This window comes from Parasteatoda tepidariorum, chromosome 2 (assembly GCF_982258835.1).
Source record: "Parasteatoda tepidariorum strain Cologne lab strain chromosome 2, Ptep-v5.0, whole genome shotgun sequence".
Lineage (NCBI taxonomy): Eukaryota > Metazoa > Arthropoda > Arachnida > Araneae > Theridiidae > Parasteatoda > Parasteatoda tepidariorum.
In genome coordinates this window covers 27304038-27320242 of record NC_141756.1, presented here as the reverse complement: position 1 = coordinate 27320242, position 16205 = coordinate 27304038, and the positions used below count along the sequence as shown (strand labels likewise).

Genomic DNA, 16205 nt, shown 5'->3' with positions numbered 1-16205 from the left:
AATCTGCAATTTTCATATGCAATTTATTGAAATTGCAAAACCTCACAAAGTTTACAATTAAAAAATGACTTACTTAAGTGAAATTTGCATTGTGTTTCGGTTCAAACATCAATCAATTTCGTCAGAATTTCATTGGCTAATTCCATGTTCTTTCCCACCCACTCTGACCAAACAGGTGAGGATAGAATCTTCTTTTTGTTTTCTTTTATAAAATTAACTGCACACAGTTTCAAACTCGGTTGATTGACCATATCAGAAACAGAAACCACTTCACAGACATTCTGCAAAGACAGTTTGGACATCAGTATTACTGAGCATCGTTTTTTCAAGTAATCCACTTGATATTTCTCAGCCACCATCATCAGTCTCAACAATTTCTCATAATCAGTGTTGGTGATCGTGTCAGTGTACAGAAACTCTAAAAATGATTGCAGAGTTTCACTTTCTACATCTGGAATATCAACAACGCCAGTCTGAGTTTCCAGCATATCTTGATCAAACATTTTAGAGAACACGGGAGATCGGGCTGACAGCAAACATTTGTGAGCAGCAATGATTTTGTCATGTGTCTTTAATTGAACGTCGCTATGCTTGTCATTCAATAGCATTTCTTTGAGATCTTCTTGCAGAGGTAAAGGAGAAACCATTAAACATGGAAAAGAATCATCATGCGTACGATTCTCAGAGCTTGAATCCAAATTTGCACTTGAAGTTATAATGGTACATACCAGAGTGAACGAATACGGTAAGTGAAAACGTGATTTGTCCACAAGCTGACTTTTTTCAATCCAAGTCTCAAATTTTTGGTTTTCGACGGCTTTTTTTGTCAATTCACAATCTATTTTGCGATTTTTATCACCCAAAATTGATATATTCATTTCATAAGGTTGTAACAAGCCCACTTCTCCTATTTTTATATTGATTCTGTCATCGGATGCTTGCATAATAATATCTATACGAGTAGATTCATGAAATGGAACTTTTATTTTCTTCGTCCAATTTTTATGACCACGAATATTTATTTTCCACTGTGTACGGATTGCAGTAGGAATTTCCTCCGCCAGTGCTTGTTTTTTGAAGCTTTCTTCAATTATGTGGCAGCGGACAGTTAATGTCGGATTCGTAATGTATTGCGTCATTTTCATATCCAAGGATTTTCTATCTAGAAAACGGTCCACTCCACTGCTATATCCATTTGAAAAACAGATATTTTCCTTTACGACTGATTTGAAAATCTTCCCACTTCCATCAATCAGTTCTAATTTAAATGTTACTGATATATTTTCAGATTTTCCGTCTTCATATAGCCTGCATAGAGAACACGAAAAACAGCCTGGAAATGGTGATTGATATCGGTGCACTTTTAAAAACCATTTTGTGCCATTCAATTGTTCAGCCTCAACAATTTGACTTTCGTTCTGGTATTCATCTCTTCTATTTACTAAATCATTGATGTAGCCGATTTCCCAAGAGAACGTAAACACTCCTTCAATATCGTTAGACATGATAAAAACCTTAATACCTTGAAAATTTGCAGTCTTTGAAGCCTGAAAGAAATACTTTTTATTCCATAAACGACAACCTATATCATTTTTACCACATATCAGCATTTCATGAACTGATTAATTCTTCTCTTTCTGCTGACGTAGTTGCTACTATCATGTGACACATGCACGTGATAAGATATCAAAAGTTTTAGATTTTTTTTCTACTATATATTTAGTGACTTCCTTTGAAGGACGTTGATTCGACGAATTTTAAATATTCGATAATTTATTACGGAACATGGAAGGTTAAATTTTTTTTCAGGGGAATTCACGACACAACAATTATCAATTTATATTTTGGGAAAACAATAAATCTTTCGAAACGCAAGAATTGAATGTTATCATCTCAATGCTGACGAGAGATAAGATTTGGTTCGCTCGTTTTCGTGAATCGGTTAATCATCGAATAAGTGAATCTTTCTTAAAAAAAAGTTCAAAAAATTATAATTTACGATATGATAGTCGACAAAAAGTTTGTTTCACTTTCTTTTTTTATATTTATTTTCCAAATTTTTTTATTTAAAAAAAATACGGCAAATTTTACGTAAATTGTTGTTGTTGTTGTTAATTTACGTCGCACTAGAGCTGCACAATGGGCTATTGGCGACGGTCTGGGAAACATCCCGGAGGATGATCCGAAGACATGCCATCAGATTTTTGATCCTCTGCGGAGGGGAAATTTAATTTTACGTAAAACCAAACCATATTTTTCAACAAATTGCAACTTGGTTAATTCCTTGCATGAAAAACATTTTAGCGGCAAACATATAATGCTTTGGTAAGAAATGAATTTCATAATGTAGTGACAGCTAATTTTCATTTTCAGTCATATTTTTATAACTTTCATTTCTTAAAAAATACGGCAAATATATTATCTTCATGAAACCATATTTTAAAGTAATCGCAACTAGGTCAATTTTCGTATAATAAAAATTTTAACTGCGAACATATGATGCAATTTTAACAATCAATTTTATAGTATACTATTAACAATCAATTTTTTAATACATTGTTAACAATCAATTTGATTATACACTGTAAATTCTATATGTTTATTAAACTGTATGGTCAATAAATGTTAACAAAAGCATTTAGGTATGCACGTTTCATTCAGCAATAAAACGCTTTTATTGAAAACTCTTCTTTTATCCAAAAAAAAAAAGTTCCTAATCTATAAAACAGACCATCAGACTAGTTCTAATTTAAGGTTAAAACAACTAGCTTCTAACTATAAATAGATAACAAAAATAGCAGTTTTTGAAGAAAAAAAGTTCTTGAGAGGTTTTTTTTTTTTTTTTTTTTTTTTTGCTAATTTAGATAAAATGACCTCTGGCGAAGACATTTAGCTCAGAAATTTATAAATTTTTTAAAGAGTCCCATATTATCAAGAATATCAAAATCAAATAAAAAAATTAACTTTGCTTCTGATATTATCAGAAAGAATGGATTAAAAGAAACCTAAACGGACTAATCGAAAAAGAAGAAGGGCAAAACCACTATGACTCGATTCTAGTCTCGATTTAGATTTTAAAGCTATTGGAAGAAAAGATTGACAGTCCGGGTCAAACAGTAGGCTGTCTTGGGGAAATATATTTCAAATCTTGGTGAATATAGTCCATGCCCCACCCTGGGAAGTCATGTCAAATATGATAGAAATGTGTGCTATGTTATAGCGTCATCGATATTTTAATAAAAAAATTTTTTTAATTTTAAACATAAAATAGACTTGATATCTCAATGAAAGGCCTTCTAAATAAATAAATTTCTAGCAATGATATAAATTTATAAAAAAAGAATTACTCACTTTTATAAAAAGTTGTTTTGGTTTTAATCGGCAATCATTTTCATTAAAATTTCGTTAGCCAATTCCATGTTCTTTTTCATCCACTCTGACCAAACAGTGGACGAAATGATTTCTTTTTTATTTGCTCTTATAAAATCGAATGCAGACAGTTTTAGTTCTGGATGATTTACCCTTTCAGCAACAGAAATTACATGGCAAATATTTTCCAAGCTCAATTTTGTAGTCAGTATTTGTGAACATCGTTCTTTCAGTTCGTCAACTTGATATTTATCTGCCACTAACATCAGTTTCAAAATTTCCTCGCAATCGGTATCGGTTATCGTGTCTGTATACAGAAACTCCAAAAATGATTGCAGAATATCACTCTCCACATCTAGAATATCAACTACGCCAGTCTGAGTTTCCAACATATCTTGATCGAACATGGTGGCGAACACGGGAGATCGGGCTGACAGCAAGCATTTGTGAGCAGCTATGATTTTGTCATGTGTCTTCAATTTTACGTCGCTATGCATGTCGTTCAATAGCATTTTCTTGAGATCTCTTTGCAGAGTTAATGGAGAAGCCTTTATACTTGGAAAAGAATCATCCTGCTTCCAATTCTCTGCACTTGAATCTGAATTTCCATCAGAAGTTGTCATGGAACATACCAGAGTGAACGAATACGGTAAGTGAAAGCATGACTTGTCCATGAGTTGACTTTTTTCAATCCAGGTCTCAAATTTCTGGTTTTCGACGACTTTTTTTGGAAATTCACAATCTATTTTATGATTTTCATTATTCAATATTGCGATTTTCAGATTATAAGGTTGAAACGAATCCACTTTTTCAATTTTTATGTTGATTCTTTCATCGGAAGCATGCATAATAATATCTATATGACTGCATTCATGAAATGGAACTTTTATTTTCTTCGTCCAGTTTTCAGGACCAGGAATATTAATTTTCCACTGTGTATAGATTGCAGTTGGAATTTCCACCGTCATTGCTTGTTTTTTGTAGCTTGCGTCTGTTATGTGGCAGCGGACAGTTAGCATCGTAGAAGGTAATCCCAAAAATTTCGAATACTTTTTCAAGGAATTATTATCTAGAAAACTGTCAACTTCACTGCTAGATCCTTGTGAAAAAGTGATATTTTCCTTTCTGATAGATTTGAAAATAAACCCATCTTTATCAATCAGTTCTAATTTATATGTTACAGAAATGTTTTCAGATTTGCCGTCGTCATATAGCCTGCGCAGAGAACACGAAAAACAGCCTGGAAGTGATGATTCACGGCGGTACACTCTTAAATACCATTTAGTTCCCTTCAATGTTTCAGCCTCAACTATGGGACTCGTTTTCTGGTATATATCTTTTAGTTCAAATAAATCGCAGACGTTGTTAACTTTCCAAGTAAACGTAAACATTCCTTCAGTTTTGTTCGACATGATTCAAACCTAATCATGCGAAAATTCACATTTTTGTCTGTGATAAATACTTTTCATTCCATGCATTTAAATCTAAACGAAAATTGGTCTTACCTTAAATGTGCCGTTCGTGAACTGATTATTTCTTCTAATCTGTTGACGTAGTTACTCATATCATGTAATGCATGCACGTGATAAGATATCCACATTCTCAGATTTGCTTTTTACACTTTTTTTAACTGGTATCTGCTACTCCCGATGAAAAAGTTTCATTTTAAGATCCTTCATAATGATGTCACACTTGAAGGGGAGAGATGAGGTTTTTAAAATTATCACATTTTGTGACAGGGGAACCGCAAACACATATTTTTGGGAGGGGGAAATAATCACTTTGCCAAATAAAACTTCTAATTTGACAGAGCCCTGTATTTGCCGGCTTTTCATTTGCTTCGAAAAAAAGTCATTTTGTTGCTAACATTTTGACTTACTATATTCTAATAATTTATTAAAGGTCTAACGATCTCATGCATAATTATTCCAGCAGTAATTGGTCAATAAAATTAGGCACTTAACTGTTAAGAAAACTGGGGTTCGATCCTCAGGCCCATCAGATTGATGGGTATCAGCTTGTCCAGGAAGTAAAGGCGGCATGAGCGCAATGCTAACCTTATCCCCACGATCAGCCTGTTGGTCACAAAATTGAGGATTCTTCACTCTATAAGCCCCTTGACTACACTGAGCTATAGCTTTCCTATTTATCTAATCAATAAATAATGAACCAATTGATAAGTAAACATAAATTAATCCACAGCTAAGATAAAGACTTAATTTTTCATTATCCCACGAATCAAATGATTTGGCAATAGGTATATCTCGTCAAATTCCGAATAGATAGATAGTCACATGAGCAAGGGAAGAAAAGAAAGATACTACTTTATATAAATATTGACATTGAGCCTACTATCAGGTATGTAATTATTTCAACTTCCCAATTATTTCATTATTTAAATTTGCTTGCTGAAAAAAGATGGAAGCATACAGGTTAACCCTCCTGGTTATACAAAAAACAATCAGATTCATATAAAAGATCAGGAACATATTACTCATTTACGGGCATGAGGGTACGTAATTTCCTTGCTAATTGTCGGTGAGATCTGGACAAGGCTCAAAATGCATGTTTATGAAAATGGACTCGGCTCAAAATGTGTTTTTACGAAAGTGGATAGAGCTTGAGAATTGTCAATTTTCGTAAGCATGCATTTTGAGCTGTGCTCAGCTTTGTAAACACGCATTTCGAGATGGGTTCAATTTCGCAACCATGCATTTCGAGTTACGTCCATTTTCGTAAACACACATTTCGAGTTATGTCCATTTTCGTAACCATGCATTTCGAATTATGTCCATTTTCGAAAACGCGCATTTCGAGTTATGTCCATTTCGTAACTATGCATTTCGAGTTATGTTCATTTTTGTAAACGTACATTTCGAGCTGAATTCAGATTTACTAACTCACAGTGACGTTTCGTTAAACTGAATGAATGGATGCAAAAAATTAAATCTTCAATTTTGTGCTAAAATAACACGAAGCATAATTACCGCATCAATAACATTTCTATATTTGAAATGCTCTTTAATCATTTCTCCAGTATTGCATAAAATAACAGAATGTATCATTTAATGTATGTGTTATGACAGTATAAAGCAAGGTTGGTAATAATTTTCTGAGAAATTAGTGCCAGTGGCAATAACTTATATCTTAAATTTTGAATGATAATCAAAAGTATGATACTTCCCTTAAGTTAAACATTGTTTACAGAGTCTATCAATCATGGAAATTTTTTTTGTATTTAGAAATTAAGATAAGTTTCTCCAATATATAATTTAATTCAAACTTTTTTTCCATAACTTCATGCTGCATTCGTCTATAAAACTAACCAAACTATATCCACGTATTCTTTGTTTCACCTTTTGAATTTTCATAAAAGAAGTGCGAAGAGGTGCTTGAAGAGTAGCCGATTGGTATGTCTCAATTTCTGATGAAACTGGCACATTTTTATGGGGAAATCGGAGCTCCATGCGATTGACATATGGGCTTTTCGACGGCAAGGAGGGAATTAGCTTTGTAGAAGAAAGTGTAAGAAGTGAAAAATGAATACCTAGAACAATACTTAAGCGTTCTCTTTTTTTCAGAAAAAAAGCAAATTAAGTTTGAATTTTATTTGAGTTTTCGCAATAAAATGAGAAAAAAATAAATTTTCGTAAATATGCCGAATGGCCTAGCATATTTTTCTTAATTATTCTGCTCTAAAGCTGCACAATGAGTTTTATTTTATTTTATTACCGTTGTTGGGCAGTAGTTCCAGTTCTGAGTTTAGGTCTACAATCGTCAACTCCGCAGCCTTGGGATTTTGAGGCCAATCCAGATGACAAGAGAACTCTTGGATCAAGCAAAGGGAGAAACTAGAATTCGTGGTGGACTTTTAGATGGAACTAACCCTTATAGACAGGGACAGTGATGACGTATTTCATGACGTCAAACGACGCGTCCTTCCAATCTCCGTTCCAAACATTCTGTTGAACGATCCATTTAAATGGCATTTCCTATGTTTATTTAAGACGGCAAGATTTTTAGTTGTTTATTGACATAAATAAAATTATTTAGCGCTTTTAAGAGACTTATTCCTAATTTATGTAGTTTTCTTTATACGGGGTATCAGTAGGTTTTACGAGTTAAGTGCATTAAATGCTATAAAAAAAGTTTCAAAATGGTCAAGTTATCTTTAATTTTGATGTATAAAAATTTAAGCGTCAATATTTTTAACTCTTGTTTCATGTTTATAATAATGTCTTATTTTATTTAGAATTTGTTACATATTCTTTATCTACATCTAATTTTTTTCTTTAGTTATGGATAGGCGTGCATTGTTTTTAAAAACGTTTTGTAATTTTTAATCTATAATTAGATTGTATTTATCAATACTAATGTCTGTTTATTTAATTAAGTCTGATGATTAAATTTGTAGTTATTGTAAACTTTGTTTGCTTAAGATTTTCTGATTATTGCTGCTAATTCTCATTAGCTTTAGTTTTTAACTACTAAATAGGAATAAATTATGTTACTAACTTATTGTTAAATGTGCACAGAGTTTTAGTTTAAACTGAGATTTATTTTGACTTGAGATTTTTTCTTGTTATATTTGTCAACATCATCATTAAATAGTTTTTAACAATAATTTTATGCATAAATTTTTTGAGAAAATTAAGATACCTTATTATTAGATAATTAATATTAGATTATTCTTAACGTTACTAGTGTAGTGCTATGTTAATGTGTAGTGTTATGATAGTGCAGTGTAGTGTTATGTTAAAAGGGTCAATACTATGTTTAGTTTCCAGAATTTTAATATATAGAATAGCTAAATTATTTTAAATTTTTTTTTAATTTTCATTTTAAAATGCGAGAGGAACAATTTTTGTATGTGTTTTATATGAATTTATCTTAAAATCTCAGATTCCTATTTTATTCGATAAGAAAGTGCAACATGAATTTTTTAGAATTCTTTAAAACATACTTATCCCATACAGAAACTTTTATTTAACATTCATATTTATTAATCTATGTATTCACATAGGTGTTTAAATTTTACTTATATAATAATATTAATTTCGCATGCATTTCAAATAAATATAATTCAAATTTTTAAGAAAATTTTTAATTTAGAAACTTAACTCTTTAATGCATGTATACATATTTAGTTATACAGCTTTTATATTTGGCAAATGTTACTGTTATCACTTTTTAGAGAATAAAATTTGCATTTAACAGTCTAAATCAAAAATTTTTAAATTAATAGTAATATTTAATTAATAATATTTAATAATTAATAGTATAGTAATATTTTATTTGTTACAGTGAACGTAATATTCAAGTCATCCAAATTTATTTCATAATTTGGTTGTAAATATGTTTTAAGATCTGTCAACGTCTGTGTTAAGATCTTGTTTACATAATATTTTTTTTTTTTTACTTCCTATCATTTTAGCTCAAATTTATTGGTAAATTTACTATTTTAAAAACGTGTATCTTAAATGCTTTATAATTTTCACTAACTTATCTGACTTTATTCATGCTCCTTACATAACTTTTTAATTTGTTTTTAAATTTTCATTATTATTTACAATTAATAAGTTGTCTCAATATTATAAAAAAAATTTATTTAATATAATATACATATTTTAAGAAAAATTAAACATAAATTAGAAATAACATTTTTCAAATAATAAGATTCACAAATTTCCGATTTCCAGATTATAACTACAATTTATATGGTAAATATTAAATACTAATTCTCCCAATCATACATACAAAAAGTTTTCATAATCATTTACAATTAATAAGCTACTCCAATTAATATCATAAAAAGAGATTAACGTAATATTAATATATGCAACACTTTTTCTTGCCCTTTCAGTGGTTAAATTCGACTCTATATTAATAAATTCAAAGATTTAGTTGACCCACTTTTAACTACATGAGAAACGCCATATTGTTTGCTCCGTTCGAAACTTTGTTTGGAACGGGGAGAGCTAGTGACGTCGTTGATGACGTAGGACTAACCCTGTCTATTTGCTTTACATGGAGAGGAAAACCAGGATAAACCTCCCACTGTTAGCTTGAAAGCAAGGCGAGATCCGGTGTTAAACGGATCCCTGATTCGTTTAACACCGAGTATATTTTACATTAGCAATGTGGTCGATGTGAGCTGGAAGCGGAATTTGTATCAACCAACCATCGCTAGTATTCGAAACCGGGTCATCTTATTGAAAGGCGAGAGTTCTGATCCCTTAACCACGGCTCGCTCGATGGACCATTGGTGATGATTGGGAAAACATCCATGAGGATGATGCGAAGACGTGCATCACAATTTTGAGCTTCAGCTCCCCCGCTTTGGTAGCCCAATGACCTGTACGTGAAGTCGAGCACGTTATTGTAGAACAGTTTAACGAAGCCCGATTCCGCACACCCTCGGTCCCTTTTTAAGCTGATCAAAATAATCACCCACCCGCAGATTGTGAGGCTTGACATCGTTGTTCTACAGGGAAGGAGAAGGGTAGAAACTAAGAAGTGTGACATGCACATTTCGATTTCTGCAGATTAAATATTTTTATCTAATCCTATTTTATACTTTTTTCTTCATTGATATTGGAATAAGTACACACCCATCCATTATTGTTGTTTTGCTTAGAAAGTAGATTAAAATACTCGTTTCCAATGTCAAAAAACAAAATTTAAAAATGATCTATAACAAGAAATTTGCTGTTATATGTTTATGTAGCGAGTCTTGTCCTCAAGCTGTTCGGGGAAGGTGAAATTTGACTCTTTGTGATTAGGACAGGATCAAAAATATTGAATAAAAGTTTTTGTTATAAAGAAATAATACTAAAAGGACAATGTTTAATTTAAAGTATCATTTATTATTTAAACTGCATTTTTTTAAAAATTTTTTTTAAAAAAAATACGTTTAGTTTAAATCTGTCTATTTCCAATAAATTATTAATATCTATTTTTTTAAGTTCCTCACTAAATCACTGAAATAATTGAAGAATATTTTCACTTCCTATAGGAACTGTATTTGTGTTGAAACGCGTAAATTGCAGGAATTTTGGTGAATTTTAACAAAAATAACACTAGTAATAGAGTTTGAGAAAGTAATGGTTTAAAAAATGACCAATTTAATAACTTCACTTAGTAAACGATTGTTACATTTGTTTAAGGTTGACTTATAGTTTCTTTCTCTATGTACTAACATCTAAAAAAATTAGACAATACAAAACATGCACTTATAAATGTACAAATACCTGGACATGGCTAACCTAAATCAGTAGTTTAATTTTTACGCCACAGAACTGTTTAGATTCCTAAAATGGGAGCGCACAGATGGGTTCAAATCCCAGTACAAACTTAAAGTATTCAATTATCAATGTTTGTTTATTTATTGTTATACAAACATGCAGACTTCTGCGCTCATTAAACGGCTCGGTGACCACTTTTATAGTCCTTCGAAATACCAGAGTGTGTGTGGTATCGGTCCTCGATATACTGTTTTAACATAAAGTACACGAATATAGTAAGTGTATCGTGCTATAATACGAGTATAATAAGTGTTCGCAATCTAACACAAAGTGCAATCCTGGATGCAGCTATTTATGTATATTTATTAATTATTTCCAGGATAGCTTACTCATTACAAGGCCCGGCTTATGCCCTTGTCAAGTCAAAATAGACCTAGATCGAGAAGGAGATCACAAATGACATTTCCTGGGACACGAACCCACTATCTCCACGTCACATTAGATGCATGTTTGTAATGCCCTTTTCTAATTTGAGCAATCTATTCCTTAACTTGACTAGGATTTATAATGTATGTGAAACAATACACAAATACAAATAAATACTTTCAATACTAATATTTATTTTCATTTTATTTATCTATTCTTTTATTTTATTTATCTATTTTTTCATTATATATACCTATTACCTTATTTTATTTATATACATATATATTTTTTTAATTCTTTTACAGCAGGCTGGTTCTTCCGCCAAACGCTGTTTGAAATAGAGGAAGTGGGTTCGAATCAAAGCTTAACCATGGTTGTGTTGGTAAATATAATTTGTTTCAGATACATATATAGACTTGTGTGCTTAAGGCGAAGAATGGCTTTTCTCTTGCCTAAAAACAGAACAGATAATAAAAAAATGAAGGAAAAAAAACAGCACAACGATATTGAACCCACTATCTCAGCTCTTCAGAGCATTTGGCAGAAAGACAACACCTCAAAGAACGTCCTAATAACGTGTTTTTTTTTTTTTTTTTAATTTTCACCTTGCCCTACAATATTGCTTTTCCGCTAACTGCTATGAATCGTCAAAGTAGAGGGTTCAAATCCCGCTATAACTTATCTCTTCTTGCTGTCATTCATAAATATTTCTATTTGTTTCTCAAACTGAGAATAGAGTTATTAAGCCGTTCTTTGTATTTACAAAGACGCCCACATAACCTTTCATAAAAAACTTTAAATTTCAGAATAAAAAGGTACTATTCCTCGAAAGTCGCTAATCGTACTTAATGAATTGTAGTTATATGTACAAATGGTATTGTTGAATTAGATATTTAATATATAGATATAGATGTTGCGGAAAGAAGATTTTCGCAGATCTCCGAAACAGGATAGTGCCAATGAAAATTCCCATTTCTCTTTACAAATTTCTTTTTTTCTAAATTAGTAAGTAAAATACGTTTTATATATTTTCTTTTTTGCTTTAAAAATGCAACTTGAACATAAATTCGATAAAAAATAACAAATTTATGAAAACTGTAATGACTCTTAATAAAAGAAGTATTTTTAATCTGAGAAATTACATATTTATGGACAAAATAACATGAGTCTCAACAGTAATATTTCGTTTTATTTCTTTTAAAAAATAAACAATGTTAAACACCATTTTATATTTCCTCTTAATTGAACCTCTTCTATATTATGTAAATTCAGAACCAAGTAAAAAATTAAATGGAAAACGGATGCAATATTATTATCAAATTAAAAACAAATTATAATTTGATAACTGTACTTATCATCGTATTAACAATTTCTAGGACATTATATAAAATAAAAAAGATCATATTGTGATTGAATTCTTTACATTTTCTTATATTTTGATAAATACTTTTAAAGAGGCCATTCTTACGATAGCTAGAATATCTTAAAACCAGTTAAATGATCTTAATTCACTTAAGTTAAGTCACACCAGTTAAGTCTTAATTCACTTGCTATTGTTTTAGTAACTATTCGATTCTATTTTTTCTAAATGGTCTTTCTTATATATACTTGTTATAATTTTATACAAGTGCCTTTCGAATCCTAATGAAATAAATGGTTTTGGAAAATAATCAACTGTACTTGACAAATATTTCAACACAGGAATGCAGAATCTTCGACAAAATAACTAATTTTACTAAAAATTATTTATGTCTACCATTTTAGCTCTAAAAACATAGGAGAATATGGAACCTAAACATTTAAACTAGATATTTCTCTTGAGTAGAGATAAATAAGTTTTTAACAATCACTTATTTATCCTGGGGTCGTTTTTGAAACTGAGAATAAGCTCTAAAACAGAAAAAGAAAGTGCATTTAACGAGAATAAAAAAAATTCATGCAGATAATTAAACACTTAATAATGTAACACATTAACATATTGCGGTAAATGTTTTGTGCACTAAGTTCTATTAAAGGTAAATGCACTAATGAAATAGAAAAACTTACGTTGTAGAAAAAATAATAATAAAAGTAAAATTGGTCTCACCAATGAGCTCATCAGGAATTATTGAATCCCTTCAATACACATCAAAAATATTGGCATCTTTCCTAAATATGCTGTTAACTTTTATAAAGTATTTATTATGTTAAAAATAACATTTTATTTATAACCTAATGCATTTACTATGAAGCCATTGATAGATATAACTGTTTAGAACAAATTTTCTATATTATCATTTGATAATTGGGCTAGACTCCACGCATCCAGTAGTTTTCAAAAAAGTGAAATATATAATACTTTTAGCAGATTTACAAAAAAAATATGCGAATAAAATATCTAGATAGACGATACTTGGAGTTAAGAATCCTGTTTAATATATAATTGAATGTATACATGCAGATACCAATAATTAATCAATGGCACTAAAAAAATTGGAAAATGTTTTCCCTGTAATGAAAAGTGTCTTTCGGTTTCTTTCTTAAACTAAATAACTTTGTGATAATGATAAACATTTCTGTTTTGATCTAATCTATTGATAATTTAGTCAAAATTTCAATAGCCAGTTTCATGTTTCTTTCCACCCAATCTGACCAATCAGGCGACTGAATAATTGCCATTTTGTTCGTTTTGATATAGTTTAATGCAAGCTGTTTTAAGGCTACTTGATTCACTAAATCGGCGACAGAAATCACTTCATAAATGTTTTCCGTGGATATTTTGGATATCAATATTTTTGAACATCTTTCCTTCAAACTATTCACTTGATATTTATCAGCCACTAACAATAGGTTCAAGACATGTTCAAATTCAGTGTTAGAGAATATGTCAGTGTACAGATATTCAACAAAAGAGCGCAGAACTTCACTTTCCACATCAGGAATGTCAACAACGCCGGTTTGATTTTCCTTCATATCTCGTTTAAACATCGCGGAGAAAACAGGAGATCGGGCTGACAATAAGCATTTGTGAACAGGAATCATTTCCTTTCCAGCATGCAAATTTAAATCAGTATGTTCTCTCTCCAAAAGCATCTTCTTTAAATCCTTCTGCAAAGGTAACTGAGGAATATCTAACGGACCAAGTCCGACACATGTATCGATTTCGTAGGAATAGTTTACAAATGTCGATGTTGAAGTACCATCAGAAATATAAATTGTACACACCAATTTAAATGAACACGTGGAACAGACATCACTTTTATCCTCTAACTGGTTTTTCTCAAATGAAGTTTCAAACTCAGATGATTTGAATATATGAGTGGAATTTTTTAAATCTATTTCAATTCCTTCTAGGTTTAATATAGATATTTTGAGCTTCCATAACTCCGTTAATGATTGCTCCCTTGATTTTTCAAATTTTAAATAAATTTTTCCATCAGACGCAGTCAAACTTATGTTAATCGGATATTGTTCTTCGATTGGACATTTAACCTTTTTTACCCAGTCTTGCATTACAGGAACTGTTATCTTCCAGTCGAATGAATGTTTTTTCTTCTGTATTTCGGTTACAGCTTCACATGTAACGGATTGTTGTTTGTAGTTTTGATCAAATAACTGACAACGGACTTCTAACATGTCAGTCTTCCAGCTTTTCATATCATGTTCAAGTTTTCCTCTGCTCAGAAATCTATACAAACCACTCCCACGTTCAGATAGGGACTTTTTTTCCATAGACGCCAGTATTTTACCATTTGGATTGAGTATTTCTAAAGTACAGGATGTTGGAAAACCATTTTCATTTTTCTCGCACTCCTCATTTCTGATTAAGAAACATGAAATAAAGCCAACATCTTTATTGTTAACTCCTTTTGGGTACAGCCTTAAGTACCATTTGGTGTCCTGGAAATCTTCAGTGCTAATCACTGCACTTTTCAATCTCTCCACATTCTTCAATTGACACAGCGAATAATTTACAATTTTCCACGAAAGCGTAAATACTTTTCCAGACAGAGTCGGCATTATGAAACGCTTCTAAAAATATGGTTGTTTGTAATGAGAGCAGAATCATTAAAAGAGCATTCTTTGTTCGAACACTGTTGGAATGCTTATTGTTCAGTGTTTTCAAAAGATTATTTTTCCTATTGCTGACGTCATTTCAGCTGATTATTCAAACGTGATAAAAAGTTTTATCATTTCACGAATTTCCTTCTATCATCGAATGCATTTGATAACAGTTGAGAGTGTTGGATTAATTTTGTTGATTTTGATCAGTCTGAGTTAATAAATACTAAAGAAGCGCTTAAATTTTTTGGCTGCTGGTTTTCTGGTTTCGAAATATTGACTAAAAATACTACATTTCCATCGTTTAGATACAGAGGTGTTTCAAATTAAAACATCAGCACTAAATTCTCATGATTTCTAGACTTTGTTGTTGTTGATGTTAATTTACGTCGCACTAGAGCTGCACAGTGGGTTATTGGCGACGGTCTGGGAAACATCCCGGAGGATGATCCGAAGGCATGCCATCACAATTTTGATCCTCTGTGGAGGGGATGGTACCCCCGCTTCCGTAGCCCGACGACCTGCGCGCGAAGTCAAGCACTTTACGGTAGCACAGTTTAACGAGGACCAATACCGCACACCCTCAGTCCCTACGCAGACTGATCCAAGTGGTCACCCACCCGCACACTGACCGCAGCCAGTGATGCTTGACTTCGGTGATCTGCTGGGAAACGTGTCTTAACGATCAGTCCACTGCGGGACATACACAATGAAGGTAGAATTTTCAAATACCACCGTTTTCATGTCCTTCACTAACTCATGAAATCTGTTTAACAATTTTACTAGGGTTTATATAACGTACTTTTTGATGAACACACAAATCTGAGTTACATTAAATAAGTAAAATTGTTTTAGGTACTTCATTTACGCCACACTAGAGCCGCACATTGGACTATTGGCAACGGTCTGAGAACCATTCTAGAGGATGATCCGAAGGCATGCCATCACAATTTCGATCCTCTGCAGAGGGGATCGCTCCCCTGCTTTTGTAACCCTCCAACATGCACCCGAAATTGAACACTTTACTGCAGAACAGCTTAACGAGGACCGATACCATGCACCCTCGGTCCCTACGCAGGCTGATCAAAGTAGTCACCCACCAGCTCATTGACAGCAGCCAGTGAT

The 16205-nt window shown here is 31.8% G+C and overlaps 2 protein-coding genes across 3 annotated transcripts in view; both read right to left on the bottom strand.

Annotated features, from left to right (window-relative positions):
• The window catches only part of LOC107436317 (speckle-type POZ protein B), a 64267-nt gene extending 58713 nt beyond the window's left edge, over nt 1-5554 (bottom strand). Inside the window, exon 1 of the mRNA XM_087157068.1 lies at nt 3352-5554. Coding sequence (XP_087013194.1) covers nt 3375-4781 — 1407 coding nt within the window. The 5' untranslated portion in view covers nt 4782-5554 and the 3' untranslated portion in view covers nt 3352-3374. The remainder of the gene's footprint in view (nt 1-3351) is intronic.
• Nucleotides 1-15804, bottom strand: part of LOC122270362 (uncharacterized) — a 60486-nt gene extending 44682 nt beyond the window's left edge. Inside the window, exon 1 of one of the 2 annotated variants that reach the window (XR_015431318.1) lies at nt 10620-15804. Coding sequence is in view for 1 of the 2 variants with exons in the window: in XM_087157064.1 (XP_087013190.1) it covers nt 102-1610 (1509 nt within the window). In the remaining variant the exon portion in view is untranslated. Of the gene's footprint in view, nt 1-73; nt 1823-10619 lie in introns of those variants that run through there. The other variant, XM_087157064.1, reaches the window with a different exon arrangement.
• Between the last annotated feature and the right edge of the window lie 401 nt (nt 15805-16205).